Below are 26,894 nucleotides of genomic sequence, written 5' to 3' on the forward strand. Positions count from 1 at the left end.
AACTGAACACAGAATTAGGAAGGAATGGAAGGTCTGTGGTATGGGCTCCTAGCTTTGCAGGTAGAGGAAATACTGCCTTTCCAAAGACACATTGCCACCCACGAGCTGATCTTGGGGGCAGCAATTCCCAGTTCATTGAGTTCCTCCAAGGCAAATCTGGATCTCCGCAGTAGCTGGCAAAGGTGGTGGGGAAGAAAGAGTGTTTGGTCATTTGTTCAAATCTTGCAGTTATCTTCCCTTTCTCTCCTCCATAAATGCTCTAGCAGGCTCAAAATGAACAGTCTTCAGAGGGCGCTTACAAGAGTTATCAAGGGATATCCTAATCTTGGGGAAGAGGACTAGACTAGATTAACAATCTCACTATCAGCAACAATTTAAACTTTCCTTTTCCAGTAGGAAACTCACAGCTGGCTTACAGTATCTGGCAAGAGCAAGAGGCAACCTGGCCCTCTTCTGTCTGACCCTACCCTTGTACAACTGTCCATCTGCAATAAGCACTAACACCAGGACTAGTTTGCAGGAAGTGTCCCATTGAGAACCATTCCAAGGCCTCTTACTAATCTGGGGTTAGACAACAAGAACAGGAAACAATACTTGAAAAAGTCTCACCCAGCAAAGGCACATTTTGTGAAGTCAGCATACAGATTTCTCAATTTTTATTGCCATAAATAGAAGCTCAACATGTTCCACTTACTTAATTTAGTCAGCTCAATACCTCATATCAGGACATAAACCACAACCAAACGACTAGTGAAAATCCAGTTCTCCTACAGAAAAAGAAAATTTCTCCACAGAGAATAGAGAAACCGTACCATGATCAAGAAAACATACACGTTCACTTTAATGTGGTAAGTGCAAAAAGAAATTGCTCATCCACAGACTACACAGACAAGCTAAGAAATCAGGTAATAGTTCTGAAAAGCAAAGGGCGGAGGGAGTAGAAATGAAGGCAAGATGCAGAACTATGAAATTAAAAGATAATATAGTGGACAAAAGAGTCAGCAGTCATAGTTTCAGCAACTGTATCTGCAACACTAGACAGGAACAAAGACATTACCTGCATTACTAAGACACAATTGAAAAAGTCACTGCAAGTTGCTTTAAGAAAGCACAAGTAAGTTTGTTAAATGATAACTAAACCCAATATTACACATGTGGTGCTGACAGAGGAGTCTTGGATCTCTACTACATTCACAAGCATCACCTTGAAGTAACACAAATATATAAAATATATTTGAAATCCTAGCTATGAAGTGAGAGGAATATAACTTCCAGCTTCCTTCATAAAGATATCAGCCTAAATAATAATTGATATAAGGTTTATATTCACCTGCTAGCAAGATTTTATGGCAAAAAGGGCTGGTCATCTTCCCATTTTACCAAAAAAAAAAAAAAAAGTCAGAAAGTATAACACTGGACAAAATTTACTTCTTTACAGTGAAATGTTCTCAAATCTTTCAGAATCAGGCCCATGGCAAGCCAGCCGCCTGGCCATCCCTCTGACCCCTATACACTAGATAAAATAACTTACACACTAACCAGTTCCACTTTCCTCAGTACTACAGAAACTTTTATCATAAAACTGATCTGCAATATGCATCACTACGGGAAGAAATACATTTTAGAAGGACAGTACTCAAATAGCTCTTTTTTCTTTCTTTCTTTCTTTCTTTCCTTTTTTTTTTTTTTTTTTTTTTTTTTTTTTTTAATTACTTAAAATGCATCAGGAGACATTCAGTCAGTGTTCTGGCTGCCTATCTAATTAAACTAAAATTACAGCACAGACAAGGACAGAAGGACTACCTCTAACTATAATCTGACTATAGTCAGAGAGAGGAAAATAATGGAGTTTGGAAGATAACAGAACAGGGATCTTGAAATGTAAATTAAAGTAACAGCACCCCTTCTGCCACCAAAAAAAAAAAAAAAAAAAAAAAAGGCAAAAAAATCCCCACAAAAAAACTAGAACCATACCTCTAGCCTTTATACTATTTCCAGAAACTGAGGCTCAAGAACTTCTAATCTCAATTGTGGTGACATAAAATAGATTTCAAGAAATCAGATCAGTCTCAAATCATTAAGAGTTCTGCAAGTTGTAAGCCTCCAGTTCATCCATCACTGATCTTGTATTCTCCAAGCGTAAAACTTCTAACTGGGTCACACCTGGCCATGCTAGGATCAATTTTCAAATGGAACAAAAATACACTTAAATAATCCAACGTTAAACAAAAAATCAAGACACTGTAGAGAGAGACTAATGCCATAAAGTCATTTGTTAATGAGCAAGAGGCATACTGACTTCTTATAATGTTTCACAGAAGATGTCATTTTTTCTACACTATTTTCTTACTGTGGAAAAATCCAAAGCATTGCAAGCTGGAACGAGACAGCAAAAGCATTACTCCATAAATCTCCTTCTGGGCTGCTATACCTAACATCATCCTTAAAAGGTAAAGTAACACGAGCACAGTAAACCCGGTAAACGCATCCTGAGCAACCTGGGATGCTGGAGCGCAGAGAGGCAGCACGCTCCCCAGTGCTCCTGTGGCTCTTCACCATGCAAGCTGGAGCCAGGAGTCCCAGGCGTTCCGGCTAATTCTCAGGACTTAAATATCACCCTGAAGCATTAGATTTCTTTTATCATTTTAACGAAGACGCCCATGTACAGCTGCCGAAAAGCATTCCTTTGTTTCACTTCCCCTTCGGCTCTTTAGGTAGCTAGCAACATGGCAAAAAACAACTGTCAGTAGAAAGTAACTTTCATATTTTTGCTTTAGCATTTGACATCATGGTGTTTACTGTCAGTGCTAGTTTCCTTGAGACAAACTGTTTTCTCCGGTTGCAAGGAGAGAAGCTTTCACTCTGCAGAACAGGAGAGGAAGCTTTTTTCTTTTCAAGTAGGAAGCTAATTACAAAAATTGATGACTTGCTGAAGCTTCTTTTTCTTTCTTTTTTTTTTTTTTTTAATAATTCATGTCAAATCCAATTTGTTAAGACACTTCTAAGATTTCCATAATCAAGTTATCCAGGTCCTTTCCAACCTCTGAAAAACATCATGCCCTTAAAAATTAAGAGTCTCTTGCACTCTGAAGGATCCTCTCTACAAATGCTCTAGAGAGGTAATAGTATTTCATTTCAGTCTCAAAGGCATTAAACCCCAAACAACAAATGAACCTTTTATTCTGCAATATGCACATCAATATTCCTTAATAAAATCAACAATTTTTTCTAAAAAAATGTTCATCAACTTTATTTTATGGCTTAAACAATCTCAGGATTTTTGATGACAATTTAAAACTTCATTTACTGAACAGTATTTGTAAAGCAAATGTAAGAATTTGGTCAGAAGTAATTCAGTTATAAAATGTATTGCTTAAAATTTGTGTATTATGCAGTTAAAAAGTCTTTGTGTGAATAGTCTGAGAATCTAAAAAAAATTTCCTGGAACTGAGGGGAAGGTGAATATACCAGACGGGCTTCTCTCCCTCCTCCCATGCACACTGATTTAATGATCTTAAAATCTCTGTTAGGCTTACTAAAGCACCAGAGGCAGTACTTTTAGGCCCCAAAAAGAGAGTGACTTCTTGAAGGAATACATCCGAGTTTTCAGGGGGATAGCAGCAAGGCTGAAGAATCTACCTCTGATTTAAACCAAGCATATTAATCTACTTGCCTATGTAGGCGTTTCAGTTTACAACAGGAAGTTAAAGCACTCGCTGAGATCTTCAAAAGCACCCAGGTGATATAAGGCACTGACCTCTATTTTCAAAAGTAAACAAACTCACACATATGCATAGTCTAAAACAAAGAAGAATAGCTGGCAAAGAACTCATGCAGGGTCTCTTATTGCACTGTTTGAAACAATTAATGTATTTGTATAATCTGATTATTAAAACTACAATTTTCATGAGAATGGAGATTTCACCAGAGATTCCGGGGAAGTCCTCCGACATGCTACGTAACCTATGATGTCCTAGAGAGCTTTTTCCAGTTTCAGATTTGCAGATAAAGGAGATGTTTTAAAATCTGGACTTCAGCGAAAGTCTAAGGCTTCTTCTAACCATAAAAACATTTCTGTTACTATTAATCTTCCATTCATTTAAAGGGGCCCCCATTCCCCTCCATCAAGAAGACTGAAGATGACAAATATAAAATGGACTGGAGTGTAAACAAAACCCTTTTAATCTTTTCTATGCAAGAATTAACAAGCAGGTATGTTATGCTAATTCTTTTCCTTCACAATTAATACACTGAGAAAGTCACTGTACAGATCACATGAAAAACAACTGTTAGGCTTGTACTCAATTACCCCGAAAAGCTGCCATCTGCCTTCTGCAGAAAGGTAGGCTATGTGAGTCAAAGAAAACAAACTGCCCAAGTCCTACTGGAATAAAATCCAGAACATACATATATATGTAAGAATACTATAGGCTATGTAAACACAAAAAATAAAAAAGCAGCAAACATTACTATTTCACTTGCATTGTCCTAGAAGGATGAACTGAACATAAGCCATTCATGGTTCTCCACCTTTGGATAGCACACACATAGCAACCAAGACTAAATCTTCCTTTTGGGATGGTCTAGAGGCTGTGTTATTCCCCTCCCTGCCCCAGTCCCTTTCCCAGCCATATTGCACCAAGGCTGCAGCAGCATCCCACAACCCCTCTGCCTTTTTGCAATGCCCAGAGAAGCAGTAAGGTCCTACTTTCTTACGATGTTAGGTTCTTATCTCCCTGGACTCACAATTGTGATCAGAGTGGTTAAAGCTTTATTTTGTGCTTTCAAGCACTGCTGCAACCCATGTTGAAGCCTTCTTCTTAAGCAGATTTGTTATAATATTTAAAATTTTTAACCTCATTTCATGTATCAACTAAAAGTACTTAGAAACCCTGCAGCATTGCTCTTAACATATAACAATATAAAAATAAACCTGACTACATAAACCAATCACTTCTTACTCCCCAAGATAAAGATCAAATCACAATGCAAAGTTATAAATTTTAAAGATTAAAAAAACCTTTCCATTTTGAAAAACTTAAGCATTTGTTAAATTTAACATGTTTTCCACTCACTCATAACCCTCTTTAAAATGCAAAGGGAGGAGGGAGGGAAGAAAAAGAAAGGCTGACCAGAAATCACAAGTACCTTAAATGCTGTTTTCCAACAGCCATGATAAATATTTTAGAAACCACTTTAGCAGAAAGGAGGACTAATATATAAACATCAGTAATAAGGTAAAATTTGCAGTCTATCATTGGCAATAAATAGCAGGACTGGGAGAACAGAGAGATATGTTACAGTACCCAAGTATATACACCACTTTTCTTCTTGCTATTTTACCATAAAGCTTTTTGTACAGCCCTGTTATCCACACCCCAGTCTCCAAACATCTTAAGCTTTATTCATGCCTCTGCACCATTTTACAATAATATTTTACTTTAAAAGTGTCTCCTGTAAGATGCAGTCATTTTTAAAAAAGAAAAGATGTAAAAAGTCTCAGTTTAAGTCATACTACTGTATCACCAGCTGTGGGGAGAGAGAAAGGAGTAATTATTTCAAAAAATTCTCCTGAACCACAGCACTTTGTGACAATTTAATACTATGGCATGAAACTGTTTAGTCAAAAAAAAATACATAACTGATGCCTGATTTTTGTATGATAGTATGCTGAAGGAGGTATAAAGCCATACTAAGTCCTATAGTCAACAGCTGTGGTTTTGAGCCACAGTCTGCAGACCTGTGGATAGACAAAAAAAAATCAACAAAAATGTAGTTAAGAAAAGTAGCACTGCTGTCAGTAAATGTCAATTGGTATCTGTCCCACCAGAAAGCTTTACAGAGCTCACAAATTGAAAAAAGGCTGAACTCTCCAAGTTACCTTAGTGCTAACTGCCATGCTCTGGTTAGGCTTACTCTGCAGCTCGAGCAGGATGGTGGCTGCTGCTTTGCTCCTAGTCCAACCTGCCTGCAGGCCTTCACACAAGCAGGCATCGAGCCGCAAGGCGTGCAACTGCTACAGCAGCATTAGCCCCAGCTTCCCTAATCCCTGCACAACTCTTGCACCCTAGACAATATTTTGAGCACAGCAAACACAGGATGTAGCAGTGCTCCCTGCATGGCCTACCCTTGAAGCACCATGGGATTCACCGAGCAAATATGGCTAGAGATCCTGCTGCAGAAGTGAGAATTTCACCAACTTTTCACCTTTGCTCCAGGCAACAAAGAACAGCTTTGGAAAAGAATGCAGGAAGGAAACTTCTGAACACTGCTGAAAAAGCAATTTAACATTTGTAAAATGATCTGAGAAGATGGAAGGCATTGCACAGAACAACAACAACAAAAAACAGACAGACGCTGCTACTAATTTAAAGAGAACCACAACTACAGATTGTTTTCACATTCTATGTTTTGGGGTTTTGTGTTTTTTTAACCACTTTACAGATAAAAGAAAATAGATGCATTCAGACAGATGTATGCTAAGGACAGTGGAGAACATTGCAATGAATAGCTCGACACCTTTCATAACACACTAGAAAATTTAATCTTGCAATTCTTAGGCAAAACTTAATAACTTACACGAGAATGTCCCTTCTAAAAAGGCATCCAAACCTTTATTCACAAATTTTTAATGATGAAGCAGTCACACATATTCACAGACATTTTCAATAAATAAGTGCAAAAAAATCTAAAATATAGTCTGTGCTTAAAAAAGTTAATGTTAAAAAAGTTAAAAATACTCCAAGGTACAGCCTTAATGTCATTTCTTTAAATGTCATATGTTAGCTTTCACTACATTATGTTCTATCATACTTTATTCTGATATTGTGCTGCTTCCATTAACTCTTGTCGTAAGGGCCAAGCTGCGCTCTTGAATGGATACAGGGCTGCATGCCTGTGGTAGCAAGGTACATTCCCTGAGTAAAGAGGGACAGTATGGCCTTACAGAATACTCTCTTATTCAGACATATTGAATTACCTAAGAAAAGCTGGCTACGAGAAGCTTAAGACACTTTTAGTTGAAATCCAAGAGGAAGAACAATTATTCACAAAGAGCTGCAACAAACAGAAAACAAGCTAGGTATTCAGGAGACAAAGTGGAGTTTAAAGGAATTACCACTGATTGGATCACCTCCACCCGTATCTAGATTTAACTACTCCTACATTAGCAACATCAGAAGCCAATGCCTGTGCATGCTCTTACTGCTGTAGTGCACAGCTCAGCAGAGGAACTTATTCTTCCAGCACATTCAGTTCTAGAGTAAAAGCTTGAATCGTCCAGGAGAAACACAGATTGCATTAAGCAAATTTATTCTCCTATTTCAATCCTGATTTCACTGTTTCCTTTCTGGAATTACGTACAAAGCATTCAATTTGACCTCTTCTTGCAGAAGCTTCAGTCACATTTCCGCACCTAAGATGAGCTATATTTTATTCATTCTAGGGCTTCACCCACTGTGTTATAGACCTGCTCGCCTCCCACTGCAAAATACTCCATCCAAGAGCACCAAATACCTGGCATCTGACTCTGTCAGTATTTGATAGTCTATTTGTGACTTCTAGGACTAGTAAATCCAATTAGCCTTCAGCAAATGACACTTGGAAATAAATGTTATTGCAGTCATTAATTCCTAAATGACTCCCCCACGCTTTATACTTCTGCAAGCCTGCAATGCTGAGATGGGCCCCAATTACCACTAAGCAGCAGGTTTCAATAAAGGTGGAAAGGTAATGTGAAACCAGCCTTTAGATCCCTACAGCAAAAGACAACGTTTCTTTCTAGACACTGGAACATCCTTACATCCTTTCTGGTTTATAACCAGAGAGAAGAAGAATGCAAGCAGTATTTAGAGGTGGGCCTCTCTAGATAGAAAATCTCTTCCATCATTGCATGTGACTTCACTAGACTAGACAGGCTGAAGACTCCCTCCAAAACCAGCGTCCTAAAGCAAATAACTGCTAATGAACTTTATAAAAAGCTACCAAGTGAAAAGGCTTGGCAACCAAAATGCAAAGTAGAAACCTGCAGCAGAAGTTTAAAAAAAAAAAAAACACAGAGGGAAAGAGAGAGAGAGCACGCACACAAGAGAGCGTGTGACTTCTCATTTTGGTAGGAAATTATCAATGTCCAATTATGTTTTCCATTTGTTGAGAAGAAAAATGACATTGAAACCAGAGATCAAAAGTGCTTTGTCACAACCTGTTTGGAAAAAAGATCCCTGAAACTATGGAAGGCCTGTGTGGAATTTTCCTTCTGTACACAGACACAGAAGCCAGTTAAACAGACCCTTTGGCTTCAGAAGAGGAACAGATCATTGTGTAGCAAGGAATGATTTGTGCTCGTGAAAGCAACGGAGCAGAAGCTCTTGGGAGACGCCTGCTGTCCACAGAGAGAACTCGTTTAATTTGTAAATTACGTTAAATTGCAGCCAAAACATGCTTCAGATAAAACAGAATGGAGCAGAGTAATTTCTAAACAAGAAGCTACTTAAGTTAATGATATAATGACTGGTAGTATCAGTAACCCAGTTTTTGAATTAACAGTTTTAAGCACATTCTACCAACCTGCTTTTCAGGATCAGTTAAAAGATTGACACCAACTCAAAGAAGTAGACAGACATATTTGTTTAAGTAGTGCTGCCTTCAGGCCTGGCGCAAGCACTGTGTATTTAATTTTCAATTAACCCTCAATCCCGCAAATATAAATTTTTCATTCTATTCGTAAACTTCATCTAAGTTCAGACAAATAAACCTAAGTATACCCACAGAAAGGTTCATTAAGCAACTGCTGAACACTTCAGAAGTCACAACTGACTTAAAAACAAAAAACCCTCAGGATCTTAAACACAAACAAAATGGAACTAAACACACACAAAAAAAATCACTCTCCTCTGATAAGCCTCTGTAGAGGCTATGAATGGTGCATATGCTGTTTCCACCCAGAAGTTGGTAACAGGTCTAAAGAAATGTAATTTTCCCTGATGTACTCTGTTTCTTAGCATTAAGCGGACTTCTCTTTCACCTGCATAAAGTTCATGTAACATCCCATTCAGCAGCTCTATGATATCCCTTCTTCCCTAAGAAATACCAAAGGTTAAAAAGCATTTAAGTGAGCTTCCAAGGAACGTATTGAACTAGTCATCTGTGAGTTGCTAGGGTAGCTGCTGTGAGGAGGTGGCAAGGAAAAGCAGTACCGAGACTTTCAACAAGCAACACCATAACGAGATGAGACAGAAACATGACTCCTGGCAGTAACAGATTCTTTTGGCTCCTGCTTTCGACAGCTTCATCTGGTAGGAGTCATTTCTCACCAGTCCATAGCACTTTCCATGCTCTCCAAGAGACCTCTCAGCAGAGCATTCCCCAGTTTTGGAACCATTTATTCAGTTTATAAACTTCAAAAAGTAAAATTGAAGCTATTAAAGAAATTATATAAAAAAGTTATATTACTGTCTGATGTACATCCAAGAGATCTGTGATGTTTCTTTCTTTTCTTTTCAGGAGAAATTTCATTCTGTCACTATTATTGTGCTATAAAGTTTTATTCTCTCCATTTTTGGACTTTTCAACCTCCATTTAGTTAGCAATCGAGTCAGTTAATGACAGCAATAGCACGCACATTTTGTGGAAATAAGAGACATCAACCTGAAGGCTGTAAAAGTGACAGAGGAAGATACTGTACCTGAACAGAATGAAACCAAGTGACTCAACAGCTGCCCGCCTCACATCATCATTCACATCACTCACCTACAAAGGGGAAAACAGGACATTCAGAGTACAGTTGAAACATCTGACTGGAACATTTTCAGCCAGCTGTCCAGGAACACAAATTAATCAGGAAGACAAGATTATGCTGAAAGGAAATTAATGATCTTGTTCAACTTAGCCAAAACAGACCAACTCATATTCAAATACCGTGACTGCAAGCCTATCAAAAAGCAGACAACTGCCATCTTTTACAGCTTACGTTGGTTTTCTTCCAACCTGTTATTACGTAAGTTATACACTGCAAATCCATTATTAATTTTATTGATTTATTAGTATTAGTTTATAACAATTTTCTTTTTCATGATACCAGGGTTAATATTTTCTTCCTGAAAGTCTTAATGTCAGCAGACCCTGTTTTTTCTACTCATAATTTTAAGGAAAGCTCTCATCTCTACCATCTCTGCTTTGAATCAGAACACTAACACTGAACACATGAAGCAAGTCACACGAAGTGATGTGCTTACTCTCTCGCAACACAAACTTCTTGTGCTGTGCTCCTGAAGCCCACGGTACTTACAGCCACATGCAGCAGACGTCTGATAGCCTTGTTGTTCCCTGAGCCACAGTATGCCATGGCAACAGTGTACATGCCTGAACGACGGAGAATTGGATCCTGGAAGAGAAAGCATCAAGTATCAATATTTAATCTTTATCCAGAAAAGGATTCAGTAATTCCAACTTTAAATCTGCTCCACTCTTGAGCTTGGAAGCTGCAATTAGGCAGTCTCAAAGTTCTATTGTTTCCTTGTGATTATTAAGGAAAAGTAACAGGACAATCACCAAAGCAGGGGTGTTATCTGGTAATTTCAGATGGACAGGAAGCTGCTATGCTCTAGGCTGCCGAAGAGATTATCAAGTAGAACTGTCACTTGGTGTTTCTCAATCAGTGTCTGCTACTGACTGCTGTTAGAGGCCTGAGAACGATCCAACTATAGTGAGCTTCATCTGTTTTTAACCACTACAGCATGGTCCGCTCCTTGTTGCTGCGCACGGAGTTACAGAGACTGAATATCAGGCCAAGCTAATAAACCAGTGTTGTTGCTGTTGTCAGGATAAAACGATCTGTGAAATGGTCCCACTTCAGATCCACTTAAGAACTTTCCTGATGAAAACAGCCAGTCCACCTTAGCTGGAGATTTCAGAAAAGGACAGGAAGGACACCTCTGTAACAAATGGGCCTGGCATTAAACACAGTCAAACTCACCTTATCTCTGCAGAGACTCTCTATGAGAGCATCTGCCTCCTCCATCCTTCCGTACATTACCAGAGCAATCCCAACAGCAAGGCCCCGCAAAATCTTTTCATGCTGGGTTTCCTGTGCGTAGCCAACCATATCCTCAATAGCCTGAGCATTTTTAGATCCCAGCATAACCAATCCCAATGCCAGACCAGCTGCCTCACCTGCATAGCACAGAAAGGCAAAAAACAAATTCAACTCCAAGTAGTAGTAAATATTATATCCAGAGAATCACGCAAAACATAGGCTAACAGATCACCTCTGGACACTGCCATGCCCAGGAGTGTGCCAATTATTCCAGGGCAAGTGTACTTAAAAAGCCAAACCACCAGTCAAAACTTAGTATTCTTCCCTACCAAGTTCAAATTTCTCTTTCTTGAGCCAACAGCTGCTTAGATCATTTTCCTGTGAATCCCAGCCCACGCAGCAGGAACCCCCACAAGTGTCTCCAAGTCTGCCCCTCTCAGCCAGACAAGGCACATGGCTCTGGAGGAGAAATCAACCAGGCTAAACAAAAGGTATGTGACAAAAAATAGCAGAGCAACATAAAAAAGTGCTTTAAGACCCATCACTTCTTACCAGAGGTTGGCATAGTGCCAGAACCCAATCCTGACAACCTCCCAACTATTATGGCAACATAACTGAAGAACCATTGCAGGTCAGAAAAAGGTCAATTGACAAAATGCATCCACAGCAACCTAGAAGTGATCTATACTAAACCTGGAAAAAAGGTCAGACGACTGATAAGGTTTCAGATGATTATTTACTTTAAAAGCAGAACATTTACCTGTCACTGCATCATCCTGGTAGAGATTTGTTTTTAGCAAATCATACACATCTTGACGTGCTGTCCCCATGGCAGCCAGACCCAAACCCAGGCTGCCACCATGTCGGACAATCTAGAGAGAAGCACATACGTGTTTAGAGATCTTTCCATCAACATAAAGCTGCAAACTCTTAGCCCCAAACTTAACAATCTGTTGACTTGCTAGAAAAAAAAACACTTTTACTTTCTCAGGCAATTACTCTCCGATCGGAGAGGCAAAAGCTAGAGCAGAAAAGGTAGTTCAAAGGCCCATAAACAAGGAGCGCCAGAAGCTTTCCACACAGTATAAGAGACTTCCTAAAACAACTTTAAGCTCTTTTTCCCCCACAGAGCGATTTATGTAGCAGCACAAAACTGTGCAATGGGTAAAAAACACTGCTCAGTAACAGCACCTGAATTAAAAGTTAAATCAGTACCCACTTACACAGTCTACATCCCCGTTGTGCTCTAGCAACGGATATGGGAAACACAGTACATTTGTAAAAAAAAAAAAAAAAAAATAAAATAAAAAATAAAAGGAGTCAGATACATCCATAGAAATTTTGAAGATGTCATCTGAAATTCCAGAGGAATTCAAGAGAAAGAGGAAATTCAAGAGAAGGAGGGAATACTGGGAAAATACTAACCAAGAAGCTATTTCAGACTTAAAGGGATACTTCCTGTACATGTCTGAGTAGCAACTGGTGAAGAACTACTTTCCCAAGATGAATTTAACCTACTGTGCAGCACAAGATTTCACTGACATTGCTTTCATAATTAAGTTGTAAGCAAAAACAGTGTTTGAATGCTGCAGGTTTACCAACAAAACAAAATACATACATAGGTAGTAAGAAAAACGAAGCTAGCTTCACTGTCAAATACATAAGAACATCCTCTAAATCTTACTGAACTGTTAGAAAGAGGTTGTTAAAACCAGACGTAATATTTAAGACTCACAGGAGGCTAAGTGTCACACTACTGCTATGGCCTTGGTTGCTTATTACCCCCATTTCTTAGCCAGCTAGCACCCTCCTAGGTACTCCCAGCAAAACCCTGGTTTATCACTGAACCCAGTACATACGTCATTACTGGCATTCTTCAGCTGGTTCAGCAAATAGTCAATGATGTCCCCACCATGGTTAGCATGAATGAGACCCAAAGCATAGAGGCCTCCACCTTCCTGGTAGGCTGACCCTGGGGAGGTGTCCTTGGGTAGATATGTTGCCATCAGCTGTAGCGCTTCTTTCTCATGACCCTGTATGTCCAGTGTCCAGCAAGAAGGGAAGATAAAAGGAAGTGAAAGGTGAAAAAACAATGGATACAAATGCTTTGTTGTAATTAAGCAAGTCAGGAAAAAACACATTATAGCCATCACTTTCTACATCAGGCCTCCACAACACCTTATGCTCAGCGTTTCAGTGCTGCATGGTCAGCAAAGAACCCTTCTTAACATTTTATTTCCCCCAGTACATGACTATGTGCAAGTCACTTGGTCACTGATGTAAAGCAAGAAAAAATGTAGCTTATGTCCAAATTTGTCATTTGCTGCAGTACTTTAAAGAGACTACACACACAAACAATTACAAAGACTTCCTGCTATTTTACAGCAGCTTTAAATATACCTTGCCTATGAATTAATTTGAAAGCAAATGACTGCTGCTGTCAAAAATTTCTGAAATTTAATAGTGAGGAGTTTGGTACTGTTACACAGCCAGAAAATACACTCACAAAATATTTATCTGCAATTATTAATAGCTAGAAGCCACCAACCCTTTGCAACTTGCAAAGAAAAGGAAACACAGCTGTCAGTTAGGCTTAGATAAAAGGTATACAAATCCATCCAGCAAGAATCATTTCCCACTCAGCAGCCTTCATAGATGTTCACCAGAGTAAAGGCATAGCTGGGACGCATCAGCTAAGTTGTATGCAACACTCATTTGTAAGCTCTTGAGTTTTGATTAGTTGCAGCTGAAGGCTCTCTTCTTGAGCCATTTTCTGATCACCTTTTTGACCATCACTAAAATGTGCATTAAACTTTGCAGATACCAGATGAAACAGACTTGATATAGACTGTTCTTTAGCACAAGGACACAAACTATTTTTACAGTTGTGCTCTGTAACAGATTAGGTTAACTGGAGTGCAGGTGCTATTCATGATCCCTGCCTCAACGTTTCCAGTGCTGTCAAGTCAAAAATTTATATTGAACAGAGGAGAAGGAATGCATCATTACCTTGTGTATGACACCCAAGCTGGCAGTAGCAGTAAACTTAGCCCAGTTAGTGGCCCTGGCCAGCCACTCCAAGTTGTCTCTGGAAAACAAAGAAAGAACTTAACTAAAGTTTTCAGTACAGCCCATCCCTCCCCCCTTGCAAGCAACATTGCACAGCACAAAGGACTACTTTAAAAACAGAAAATAGATACAAAAGCAAAAATGCTCAACCCCCTTTCGACTTTATACCTCTCTACCCTTCAGCAGCCCTGATTTTGGGCTGGTAGTACTCAAGTTGCTAGATATCAGAGATCTCATTGAAGGATAGAAAATGATTGCTCACTACGCAGCCTATCAGCTCTCTTTTGAGTTCTGCAGGAGAAACTTAAGAGCACTGGGCCCCTTCATGAACTCCCTTGTAAATTCTGTCCCAGCCTTTCACTTCTGACAGCCAGTAAGCAACAGGCACTGTCAGTCTCTACCAGAAAAGATGCACCATCATCTCAGAAGTTCTCCAACTGGCAAGAGATGAGAACAAAAAAATCCAGATATCCCCTCTCCAAACTGCTCACATGGTTAGCATTCAAATAAAACCAATTTATGAGGCTAGAGGACAAGAAACAACTCCAGTCTCTTCCCTTTGACCTCTACATTAGTTTTCAGATCTTTTGCTCATTGTTCTCTAACCCCGTCAGAGTTCTGCAACCACCCATTTGGAAACATCAAGCTAAGAAGGGCAATAATGTTGTTCAAACATCTCTAAATGACATTGGAGCTTCCTTGTAATAGATTTACCTAAGGAACTGGTCACTGGTTGTACCACAATGCATAAAGGAGTTTGCTATAACCGTTGCTGTATGACACACGGAGTTCCTCACTGCATCCTGAAAGAACAAAACCAATCAGTATCACCAGCTAGCAATAGACAAGCCCCAGGTTGCTTAATCTCCTCACCAGTACACTAGAAAATGGGTTGTAATTAGCTTTGATATAACCAGCAATTTCCCTCTAATCGGAGTTAATGGATTGTTAATACATTCTAATACATCTTCAATCCATCTTTCCAGTGCAAACTGAACATTTGTGTAAGTTTTGGTCAGAGGCACCATTCCTTCAGTTGCAGCTTAGCTGGAGAACTCCTTTCTGGTTCCCAGAACTGAGCAGAGCATGCACTGCCAACCACCTCTTCAAGCTACCCCTGCAATGTTCTGCAAAATCAGTCCCAATTTCCAGCACACTTAAAACAAACAAACAAACAAACAAATAAATAAAAGGCCTTCTGCAAAGATGAACCCACCGACAGCTACCCCCTACTATTTTTGCTGATAGCATGCATCACATTTCACATAAAAAAAAATTCCCTGTAGTTTACCGTAATTGTTTGGCTTAAAAGAGGGAGAATTAAAGATTTAGCACACAGGGCTACCCAAGAGCATGCCCAAGCTGCAGAGCTATGTCTAATTTACCTGTAAGTTTTCACTTACTGTCAAGTTTTAAATGTTAATTTATTGTGACCAAAATGCAGATTTTGGTCCTCAAGACTCAAGGATGCTGTGCTAAGACATAAAATGATGTCCTAAAATGAAAGCGATGAGGTTAATACAAACAGGATGACTCAGACAACCACTTTCACAAAGACTCTTACCTTTGTGTTTTTGAGGATCATGAGGTCTGTGTTGTTGTTTCGTATTAAAAACTGCAGATGTAACTCAATGGCCATTTCCCCACTTAAAATTTTAATCATTTTTGAGATCTGGTCCTTAGGCTCTGGATTCTTCACATGTAAACAAAGAGACAAAAAAGCATGATAACCCAGCAAAAACTCTCCTAAGATACAGTTCTTGATAATCACTCTGGTATGTTTGCATCACATTCCAAAATCTGACAGGTTTGGGGACTAAAGGACATTGTTTCTCCCTTTGCTGCACAAGCCCAAATCTCCCAGGTAAGTCCCTTTATGCACAACAGCACGAATGGGAGAAGAGAACCTTTAAGAAGAAACATATCTTTTACTGAAAGCAAAAAGATACAAGTGACATCTGATATTCAGCAGGATGCTATGTTTAGTCTTACAGATAAGATGAGTCTCCTGCAAGAGGCAACCAGTTTTATAAATATGAACCTCTTGTTTCCTTGGAAGTCTTACAAAGAGGACTACACAGCCACAACACTTCACATGACCATGCTGACCTGAAGCATCTTCTTATGAGCTAACAGCTTCAGAACAGTGGCTAGTAGAACTAGGAATCTCTAATGTGCTCCTCTTTCAGAGCTCTTTGAGAAAGCTTCCATCTTTCCTGCCACAGAGCAGTTTCCACAGTTTAAGTCTCAGCTCAGGTGTCTTCTGAATAGGGTGAAAATAACTATTTTTATTGGCATTAATTTAAAAAGACCAGTCAAGCAGGACCAGTTTAGTCCTTAAGCTCATCTTCTTAATTCTTTCCTTGTGGCTAGCATTCGGAATTGGGAGAAAGCTCAGGAATGTTTCTGGTCGCAAAGATCATTTTATGTGTTTGTTTCTTGGCACTTCCAGCAATGCCAATGCACCAAAAATTAATTCAAAACATCCTGACCCCAACAAAAGCACTGTTGCTCTACAGGTTGCTTGATGTGGCAGGAAACTTTATCCCTTTGTTTTCCTTGCAGAACATAACTTCAAGCAAACATTTCTGTTGCCTACAATTAAGTAAAATTAAAATCTTTTAAAGCAATCTATAAGAATTGTTCAAAAATTCCCAGATCTAGTTGCACACATATACCCTAGGGAAAAAGCAAACACCTTTGGCTTGGGTTTTATTTCCCTCTCTGGTAGCATTTCTTTTCCTCAACACTAGAAGCATCAGAATTGCTTTAGCTACTCTGTATGTTGAAATGCAATTGTATGTGCATGTTGGAAGCGAACCCACTTTCTCTGATGCTTAGTAAAAGAAATTAAAATGATTTTAACTAGGTGGGAATACAACCACCATGCAAGCCAGAAACTACACCTTCCTCCTTCATGGAAAAGAAACTTAATTATTTCAGCATCCCCTCCAGCCATGCCTGGAGAATAGCATTAGCTTTTTCCCTCAGAACTACAGCTGGATTTCATAAGGAAAAAAATAATCAAGCTGATTCAGTGGCTAAGGGTCTCAGTAGCAGTCAAATTTCAAGCTCCTTCTTTTGTGATGAATTACTTATTTTAACATCAATAAAAAGCAAACAAGGCAGATCCTTCTGTTTCGCCCCCTTTTTCTGGGCTCAGTGATACCTGTTGAAATCTACCCACTTCCCACTCTCCTCTAATTTTCTGTGTGAGAGCTGCTGGACTTTTACAAGGTCAGTTATTTGGTCCTCAGAGATTAGGACCAAATACCTTGCCTTCAAGCAAGAAAGAAGTGGAACTCCGTTTCTCATGAGTTGATCCCATCCTAACCCTGGAGATTCAAGCAGACTGCGTAAGATCTAAGCAAGGCACATTTTGGTAATGGCACTCACAATTTCTGCGGACTTCCCCACAGAAGTGCTTCCTGGTTTCTCTTCTGCTTCCATAGCATCACTGAAATAAAATGAAAATGGAAAATGTAACCCAGTTCACTCATAACTAACTAAGCACTGTAATTGTGGCTGAACACAGTTCAAAAAGAGTAGCCTGTACTTGCTTACTGATTGCAAGCAACTTTGATAGTACAAGGGCTGTCTGTTTGGACATCCCTGATGAAGAACAAACTCCTCCATAAATCAGTTTTCCAGGCACTGGAAACAAAAGGCACTGGGAAACAAAGACCAGAAAAACTCCACCTCTAGATAGAGGGGTGAAACAGAGAAGCTTGTGGGGAATGAAGGAGCAGAAAGAGACAGAAAACAGGGTCAAACTAGGCAGCAAAGAATTATATCCTCTCTCAAAAGCCTTTATCTCACCACTATTAGGATGAATGCTAGAATGCTGAAATGGAAACCAAGGATATTAAGCTGTTGTTTGCACCTTGTTCTAATGTTTCACAGGCTCATTTATAAACTATTTTGTGCCTTCACTTTTATTTCACTAATACAGGAGAGAGGAGAATGCTTGCTTTTGAATCAGTAATCCAGGAAGAGAAGAGAAAAAGCATTTATAAAGAGTTCCTCAGAGTGGCGTAATTCCTTACTTACATTTAGCCAGCCTTGATCAAGGTGGCATTCCCCACTACACACTATCAAAGAGGGTGCACAGGCCAGGCTGCATACAGACATGACAGCTCCGAAGAGTAAAGAGCAATGGGAGCACAAACTTCTTCCACAGTGCCCTTACGTTAGGCATGAGCCTTAGCCTGGACTGGCCAACCCTCTAAAAACACAGGTTTAAAAACAAAACTATCTATGCCAATTACTTACAGCAGTCAAGAGAAGAGAAAGTGATGGAACGGTTAATGCCAGCTTTAGACACGGTTTTCTTAACAGGGTCTTCCTGCAGCTAAGACCCAGTGATGCAGAGCACTGACGCTCTAAATGTCAAGCTTTTAACAAAACTCAGACTGAATTTGAACCCTCTGCTGAAGGGACAAAGGGCTCTGTAACTTTACAGCATTGTCTCTGAGCTCTCCCTTCTGCAGGTAGCATACCACAGCTATGATGTCAAATCAAACCGGCACGTAGCTGCAGTGAGCAGCTTGTTTAAACTCACTCCTTCCTTAGCTCTCCTAGTTGCTGTGAAGAGCACACATTAGAGTGTTCCCGAGCTACTCACGCTATGGCTTAATGAGCTACTACCCATTAGCTGAGCCACAGTAACTGTATGACTGCACCACACCTGCCTCTACTGCAAAGAAAAATGCATTCCTCTAAACAATAGTGGATTCTGAGAACATACAATTTTGCCCTAAGTAAATAGCACCTCTTGTCTACTAGCCTGGCTTAAATGAAGGGAAGCAACTCGATTGCTTGCAACAGGGTGTTCATACACAGAACAGGCAGCTCCATCAGAGCGGGACTGTAACTGAACAATTAGGCCTCTTCTCAGGCCAGTGTTCCCACCTGTCTTTCTCTGATCCAGGGATAGTACCAGTGTTAGTGGATCCAGGCACAGAGGCAATAGGAGTTCCCACAGTGCGGAGATTCTGGATCACAGAAGACAAGAACTGCTGGCTAGCACTTTCATACAGATCAAAGCAAATTTGATAGGCCATAAGAAGGTTGTCTTCCTTCACCAGCTTTTCCAAGATGTCGCTCACAGCCTGTGGGTCATCCAGGAATATCAGGCACTGAGGGGGCAGAGGGAAGAAAAAAAAGGAAAACAAAAACAAAACACAAACAGACATTAGATACCTCAGAATGAAAAAGCAATAACACCTGATGCCACACTCCATTTCTCCATTCCCTTGTCTCCTGCTCCCATAGAACATTAATTCACAGAAAGCAGAGAGGGAAAGAAAAGAAAAAGTCTCTCTCATTCATAGAAGATACCAAGAATCTTCAAAGAGTTTTCACAGGTCACTTTAAAATGAGATTAAATATTAAAAATTCAAGACCCTTGCAGTCTTTGAATGCATTTCTGTATTTCTCTCTCTATAAATTGACCAAGTGTGTAGTAATTCCCTCTCTTTTCCATGCTAATCTCCCTTCATTATACATTTGGAACATGCAACCGGGAAAAGATAATTCATTTAAATGAATGAAAATCAGAGATTGCTTTCTCAATCAAGTTTTAAATAGCACACTGAGAAGTTTACCTGGCACACATTGATGAAGTCTGGTTTCTCCAGATTCATGTAGATTTTAACTAAAACTCTCAAGACTTTATTACGGAACTGCTTATTTTGCATCAAAGACATACAGAGTTTCAAGCTGTAAGCTAGCATCCCAGGAACATCATTCTGAAATTAAATTAAAATATATTAAGTCTTAAGTTTTGACTGACAGATGATATTCAGTAATTAAAATAAAGCTACCTCCCTTCCATTTAATCAGGCAGAGCAAAAGATACGCATATATATTCACTTTTTTACTTTCTCTCTTCAGAAAATCTCACAGGCAGGTGTATTGTGGCTTAAAGAAAAAAGAAAGTCTACCAAAAAAGTGCAGGGTCAATATTCAATCGAGTAGTCAAATCTTCAATTTAGACACAAAACATGAAAAAGGTTCATTTAAAAATCCAGTACCTGTTTCCTCGTGCCTTCACTTTTCCTGTTAGAATAACCATCTTGAATGCAGTGAAATTCACTGCATTAACATAAAATGTCAACAAAATGAACCATGAATCAAAAGTAGATCCCCAACACACCTATTTCCTGCTAGAGACAGAAACAAATCTGACCACTAGGCTTGGAAAAGGTAATTTGAAATAAGGAATTTCTAATGGGGAAAAAAAATCAACAGTAAAAGCAGAGGATAACAAACAGAACAGAGGATGCAAGATGGTAGCTTTATAATAACTACTCTGATAATAAAGAAATAGGAGACATCCAGGAATCCTGGAGAACTTAACTGAAAAGTGGTAAAGTCTGAAGGATTTAAACTATGAGGTCATGCATTTTGGGATACTGCAGTGCAACAAGATAACACACCTGCTAAACTGCTGCAAGCATCTACAGGCATGCTCCTACTACAGTTTAATGGTAATATGACTTTTCTTAAACTTTCAGTGAAATAGAACAAATTGCACTACCTTGCTATTAAGGCAGCTTAGACTGCACATAGTCACATTTACTGAAAGTTAGAGCAGCCCATCCAACTAACGGAGGGCTTGGGGGGCGGGTTGTTTTTTTTTTTACCTTCCGTAACTGGATCATTTATCTAGCCCTAAGGACCCCTTCCCACACTAAACTAGAGTAGATGACAGACACAACAAAATAAAACAACTGTATTTACATAAGGTCAGATCTAAGTTTACCTAGCCCAGTATTATATCTCTGCTAGTAGTCAACATAGGATACCTAAAGAACAGGGCATGCAGCCAGGCTTCTTCAGAATATTCTCCTAGCAACTTGCAACTCAAGGATTTATTAAAGCTAGGAATCTCTTTGTACTTGATAGCCCTCAGCAGTTTTGCCTTCCATGAACAAACTGTATGCCTCCCCCCCGCCCCCTTTTTTGAATTGTATAGTTAAATATTGCCCACCTCAAATTTCATCTTTTATTTGCCCATACACAACAGAGAGTTTCAGAGCAACATGGATCTCCCACTTCACTTCCTGATCTACACTGGGAAGAGACTAGCTAGACTAGCACCTCCTGTCTCTGGCACCTACCGATTCAAGGATGGTTTTCTCAAAGATATCCAGCCTGCGTGTCTCTAGAGCAATGCCAATGGCCTGCTTGTACTTGTGGTCATCCAAGCATCGCTGGAACATTTTGTTCACAATCCCTTCTAGTCTTTCATCAACAGGTTTCTTCTCCCCTTCTGGCAGCTCTGCATTCTCCACACACTGCTTGGTATAGTGGTCGATACATTTTGCTGAAAAGACATTAAAAATACGGAAAAAAATCAACTTCCGAGATGTTCACAGTTTTTACACAGGTTGCAAAAGTTGCAGAGACCAGCGAGGAACAAAAATAAGCAGTCATTGCATAAAATATTTAGATGACTATGCATACATGCCAAATCAACAATTTAATCCTCTACGTCTTGCCATACTGATACTGAAGCCACCTGAGATTCCTACCTACCTAGACACTCACATCTCTCTCAGGAATTATCTCATTTTAAAACAGTTGCCCAGATTTTCTACTTAAAATTAAACCATAGCAAAAATTTATTCTGAAATTATGGCAAATCAGTGCTCTCCATATCCGTCACATGAAGGGACTATTGTATGTACACATGTATTCTACCAGCACATACAGCATATATGAAACTGCAGAAAGGTGGGGCACAAGAACTGTTTGTGTAGTTAAAGATATAAATAACAGTAGAAGATAAATATATTATCCCCTAACAAACTCTGATTTTAGTGCCAGAAACAAACAGATATTTTCAAAATAGAATCAGGAGCACGATCTCTGTTTAAATGGCAGGATATTTTAAATAAATGAGAAAACCCAGTAGTAGACTTATAATATAATATATTACTTCCCAGATCCACTGGGAATCTGAGATCAGATGCACTGAAAGCACCAGTTGGGGAGACCGAGGGTTAGCCCGAGTCCATCATAAAGGGCAAGCAATATCAGATGAGACTTCTAAAAAAAAGTATTTGACTTATATACGCATTGTTAAGGGGGAGATAAAGAATAGTGTTCCAGTCCCTCCCTCAGTTAGCCAGGCAGCTACTCTTGTTAACTGATTATTTTCAGGGCTAGGCTGACATTGGCAATGACATTAGTGTACAGATGAGAGAAGGAACAACACACAAGCAAAGCAATTTCAGTTGCTATTAGAAACTCACAATGGAAAAAGGGTTAAGAATAGGAGAAGTTTGCCAGAAGTCCTAAGTTCTATTACAGTTCTATTACAGAACCGAAAGCATGGGGAAACAAAGCAACACTCAACTGGAAAAAAGCAGCTGCAGTATCAGTTTAGACAAATACAAAGAGGAAGAGGAATTTGGAGAAAAGCAGCTAAAGCAATGGAAATTTCAAAGTTACAGTAATTTTGACAATATGAGAGTTTTTATTTTGCAGTAACTGTTATTTACCAATGATCGTCTCCACATATTCCGAGTTGTCATTGACATTGAAGAGGTCACCTGCTCCCAAGGCATAATTCAGGGATTCTTCAAAAGCTCCCAGGTGGTAGAACACTTTGGAAGCAACTAAAGCAGCAAACTGTCGGCTCCGAAAACCCTCATCTTCATAGAGAACTTCACTGAAAAGGAGAAAGAGAAGAACATCAACCCTGTGCGCTCAGTTCTCTTTAAAGCCACAGGACAGCTTGATTCAACTTACATCTTTGGGACTACAACCTAAATTAGTGCTTTCTGGAAAATATGGAGCTGGCTGCTGTGCTAGCCAGCATCACGCAATTAAAACAATTTCTACTTTACAACTATTTCTACTTCATATCTCATGTTCTTTTTAAGCAGCAATCTCTGCAAGAGTAAAGTGTCTTTTCTTACATTTTGTCCACTGACTCGGAGATTTCTGCCCAGAAGTCATTGACAACAGCATTCAGCTTGTGAAGAGCAAACTCCTACAGAAAATAATAAAAAGTTGTTTTACATAAAAAGCTGCATTTATTAGCTTTTCCTATTAAAAATGAGACCGCCCAGGGCTAAACACTGTCCCTCTTAAAGAGCAAATTCTACTTGAAAAGGTCTTCGCAAGCATTCAGTACTCTTTGCAACCCCCTGCAAAAAAGGAAAGGACACCTCATTTAACAGGTAAGACAAAGAGCCCTTCCCACAGTCTCTCTCTCATGACTGACTGGCTAAAACGCCAGAGAGTTGAGATTCCTTAAAATATGGTCTTCAGAGTCTTTGTGGCAACCTTTGTGTAGCACACAAGAACTCTTTGGCCTATGGTCTGCACTAGCCAATATGATTTAACAACTTGCACGTAGCACTTTAGCAGATGTGACTACAATCATCCACATGCAACCAGTTCAGAACAAACGCAGGCTCATTCAGATCTACCCTCATCAACATCTGCTTTCAAGCAAAATGGAAGTAGGGAACTACAGATACTACAAGATGTATCTACCCCTCCTAAAACACGCTATGTTAACTGTGGTCAAATGACTAGCAAGCATCAGCAGCACACTGCCACTTTGGGGCCATGGTATGGTCCTATGGATTCACATACTTTGTGAACTGTAAAGTTCCCATTGTTGTTTTCTTCTCCTGTCAGTAATGTGTTTTTAAGTGAAAACCATAACTTTGATTATTTTGCTTTACATATCTAAATATGCTAAAAACTTGAGATTATTTTGGCTTTTAATTTTACAGTCAAAATGTAGCCTCTGGAATATGTGCAAGTAACAAAGCCCTACTACCATCAGAGAACTGGGAGCTTTAGGACACAGGTATCTCAGCACACGAAGCTCCAGTTTGATCCATGTTCAAAATAAGAACATTTTCCATCTGTTATCAAGTTACTTAAACCTTTCCTTTCACCATTCAGGCTGGATGGGATTTGAGGCCAACCTGTTGCTGTCCAACCATTATAACTGTTAAGATCCATTCATTTCTGGTTTTAAACTCTCAGCATAGTGCCTTTCCTGTTATTTTCTCCCAGATGTAATCAGAAGCACTGAGCTTACCTTGAGCTGTGGCTCTTCTTCATCCAGAAGAGAGATAATTCCAGCTGCAAAACAAGATCATTATCTATTTTTGATTGTCTCTGTTTTAGAAGAAAACACGCAATTCAGTCCAGAAACAACAGAGCACGGAAGAAGGTTGTTTCTACAATGCTAGTTTAAAATTTTCAGTATTAAAAATCAAAGATCAGATCCAAGCTTGTATTAAAAATGAACATAAAACAACTGAGAGGTTACAGCAGTGAAGGTGCACTCTTTACAAAAAATGTTCCTTCTCAGAGAAAAATGTATTAGACATGAACTCAAAAAAACCTGTTTTTTACTTCCAGCTCCATCACTAGTCTGCAGGCTATTTTATGGCAAATCACTTCTTCCCCCAGGAGAAAAGAAAATTGTATCAAAGCATCCTAACTTCTTTTCATACCAACGAGACAGGTTCCATATCTCCCAGTTTTACCCAGACTTCTCACACTGTCCCAGCAACATTGATACAAACAGCTGAAGAAACATGGTCTAACTGAAATAAACTGAAGGGGGTCGCCCACAATTATTTGGAAAGCTCTATTTGAAGAAGGGTTGTAAAGGGTTCGTTGATAAACCGAAAGGATGCAACTGAAAAGGGGGGAAGAGAATCTGCCCAAAGTCCAATCCAATCCATTATACAGATCTACGAACTTTTTTAATCTGCAGAAGACATCAAACTGAAAGGGCCATTCTAAGAGATCTTGACAAATTGGGGTGGGAAGTGCATGTGTGGAGGGAGAGTCTGTAAAAAGAAACAAAACCACCTCTTCTCTTCCAACACACATACGTGATAAAATTCAAAAAGGAAGGGCACAGTGTGAAACTAAAATGTATAAATATAGAAAGGAATCTTAGAGATACAGTGGATTAGGATGAAACGTGGTCATAATATCACGCAGCTGCAGTGGGAGGCAGAGACCCAAACTTCACGCTGAGATGTGTGTGTGTTTTCCCTGGCATGTACATGAAGCAATCCCTCTCTCTGGCACTGATAACCCTTAGCCAGACTGCTGGGCACCACATTTTAGAGACAGTTAGCAAACCAGAGTGTCCAGAGCAGAGCAAAAAGAATGATGAGATTTAGCAATGAGGGCTTATAAAGGCTGACTGGAGGGTATGTAACTGTTTATTCTAGTGAAACTTGAGAGAACTACAGAGTTCATATATGTATAGGGAAGTTACCAGGAGAAAGAATAACCTGACCACCACGGTAGATATGAACAGCCACAGTAGTAACAGGCTTGATTTGAAGTGTCAAAGACTGAAGTTTGATGATAGAAGTTTTCTGACAGGAAGGTCAAGTTCTGCCTGAGGATGTTGTGGAAGCTCCATTACCAGAGATTTTTGAAAACAATGTTAGACCTGCATCTGTCAGAAACAACCAAAGAAGCACTGAAGTAAACCTTAGGTAGGGAAAGTACACTCAGTAATTGCACCATGCTCTTTCCAACTGTTACCTGCAACTATACTCCAAATTTATGGGTTTTACAAGCTCCTGCTTATAAATTAATTAGATTTATCTAACCTACCAGGAAGAAGAAACCTGAGTCCAACACCCTGCTCCTTTTTAAAATGGATTTCTCATTATCTTCTGTTAAAATAACACTTAAGAAAAAGTGTTAAAAGTGTTTAAAAAGAGAAAGCCACTTGTTGACCACTGTATTATTTCTCTTACAAAGCCACAATCATAGTTGAACACCAACTTCCATTCTGAGTAGTTCTGGAAACACTTTTCATGTTTTTCTCATATTGTGAAGCTCTCAGTAGAGTTCATCCAGAGACAGTGTTTACCCCTCCCATCCCTCATACAGTTCCTTAGCCTGGACTCTTTACACCAGCTTTTCCTCTGCAACACACCTGCATTTCTAACCTCCTCCACAGCTCAAGTCAGTAGCTTCCCCCTTTCTCTCTGCAGTGCCTCCTGATTCCTTCTGCCTGCTGCTTTTATCTTTCTTTAGTATTAGTCTCCCTAAACACTTCAACCCTTCAGTTTCCAGTGGTGGTACAGGAACAGCCCGTGCTTATTAGGGGACTGGCTCTCACCAGGCTCCCACAACTGGGGGATGCTCCCACAGAGCCCGGCCCAGGGCCGCGCCAGGAAGGGTCCGCAGGGAGCTGCTCCGGCGCCATCCCCCGGGACGAAGCTCCGTGCCCCGGCCCGGCGGCGAGCCCGGCTCAGCCGGTTCCGCGACACGGGCCGGCACCGGGCAGCCCCGCTCCTGCCTCCTGCCCCCGGCTCAAACCGCCAGTCGGAGTGAGCGGCTCAGCGGCGGGTGAGGTGCGGCCGCCGCCGCGGAGGGCTGCGGCCGGCGCCCCCCGGCCTGCCGCGGTGCCCAGTCACGGCCCTGACTCAGCGAAACGCCGGCGGGCAGCGCGGCGCCGCTCACTCACCGGCCGAGGTGATCATGGTGCCGGCCGACCCGCGGAGGGAGCTACGGTCGGGTCGGGTCGGGTCGGGTCGGGTCGGGTCGGGACCGGCCCGCTCCGGCCCGCTGCGCTGCCGCCGCTGCCGCTGCCTGGGCTCCGCACCGCAGCGCGCCGCCGCCGCCCGGCCCGGAAGTGGCGCGAAGGGCCCCTTCCGGCGGGGCCTCGCGCCTCGCGGGGAGGGTGCCCGGTGCGATCGCCTGCTCAGAAAGACGCCGCGGGGAGGGGGGAGCCCGGAACAGGCGGGGGCGGCTCGGGGAGCGCCGAGATGCGCCG

General features: G+C 40.4%; 1 protein-coding gene across 1 annotated transcript in view; it reads right to left on the minus strand.

Moving 5' to 3' along the window:
* Positions 1-26,733, minus strand: part of PSMD1 (proteasome 26S subunit, non-ATPase 1) — an 81,156-nt gene extending 54,423 nt beyond the window's left edge. Inside the window, exons 1-16 of the mRNA XM_062582443.1 lie at positions 26,586-26,733; positions 24,174-24,217; positions 23,032-23,105; positions 22,612-22,781; positions 21,226-21,431; positions 19,708-19,851; positions 19,013-19,239; positions 17,498-17,558; positions 15,666-15,794; positions 14,816-14,904; positions 14,042-14,120; positions 12,892-13,065; positions 11,793-11,904; positions 10,973-11,169; positions 10,286-10,381; positions 9,683-9,747 (exon numbers count right to left, since the gene is read on the minus strand). Coding sequence (XP_062438427.1) covers positions 9,683-9,747; positions 10,286-10,381; positions 10,973-11,169; positions 11,793-11,904; positions 12,892-13,065; positions 14,042-14,120; positions 14,816-14,904; positions 15,666-15,794; positions 17,498-17,558; positions 19,013-19,239; positions 19,708-19,851; positions 21,226-21,431; positions 22,612-22,781; positions 23,032-23,105; positions 24,174-24,217; positions 26,586-26,601 — 1,883 coding nt within the window. The 5' untranslated portion in view covers positions 26,602-26,733. The remainder of the gene's footprint in view (positions 1-9,682; positions 9,748-10,285; positions 10,382-10,972; positions 11,170-11,792; positions 11,905-12,891; positions 13,066-14,041; positions 14,121-14,815; positions 14,905-15,665; positions 15,795-17,497; positions 17,559-19,012; positions 19,240-19,707; positions 19,852-21,225; positions 21,432-22,611; positions 22,782-23,031; positions 23,106-24,173; positions 24,218-26,585) is intronic.
* Positions 26,734-26,894: the final 161 nt, after the last annotated feature.

Source organism: Rhea pennata, chromosome 9 (assembly GCF_028389875.1).
Source record: "Rhea pennata isolate bPtePen1 chromosome 9, bPtePen1.pri, whole genome shotgun sequence".
NCBI classification, from domain to species: domain Eukaryota; kingdom Metazoa; phylum Chordata; class Aves; order Rheiformes; family Rheidae; genus Rhea; species Rhea pennata.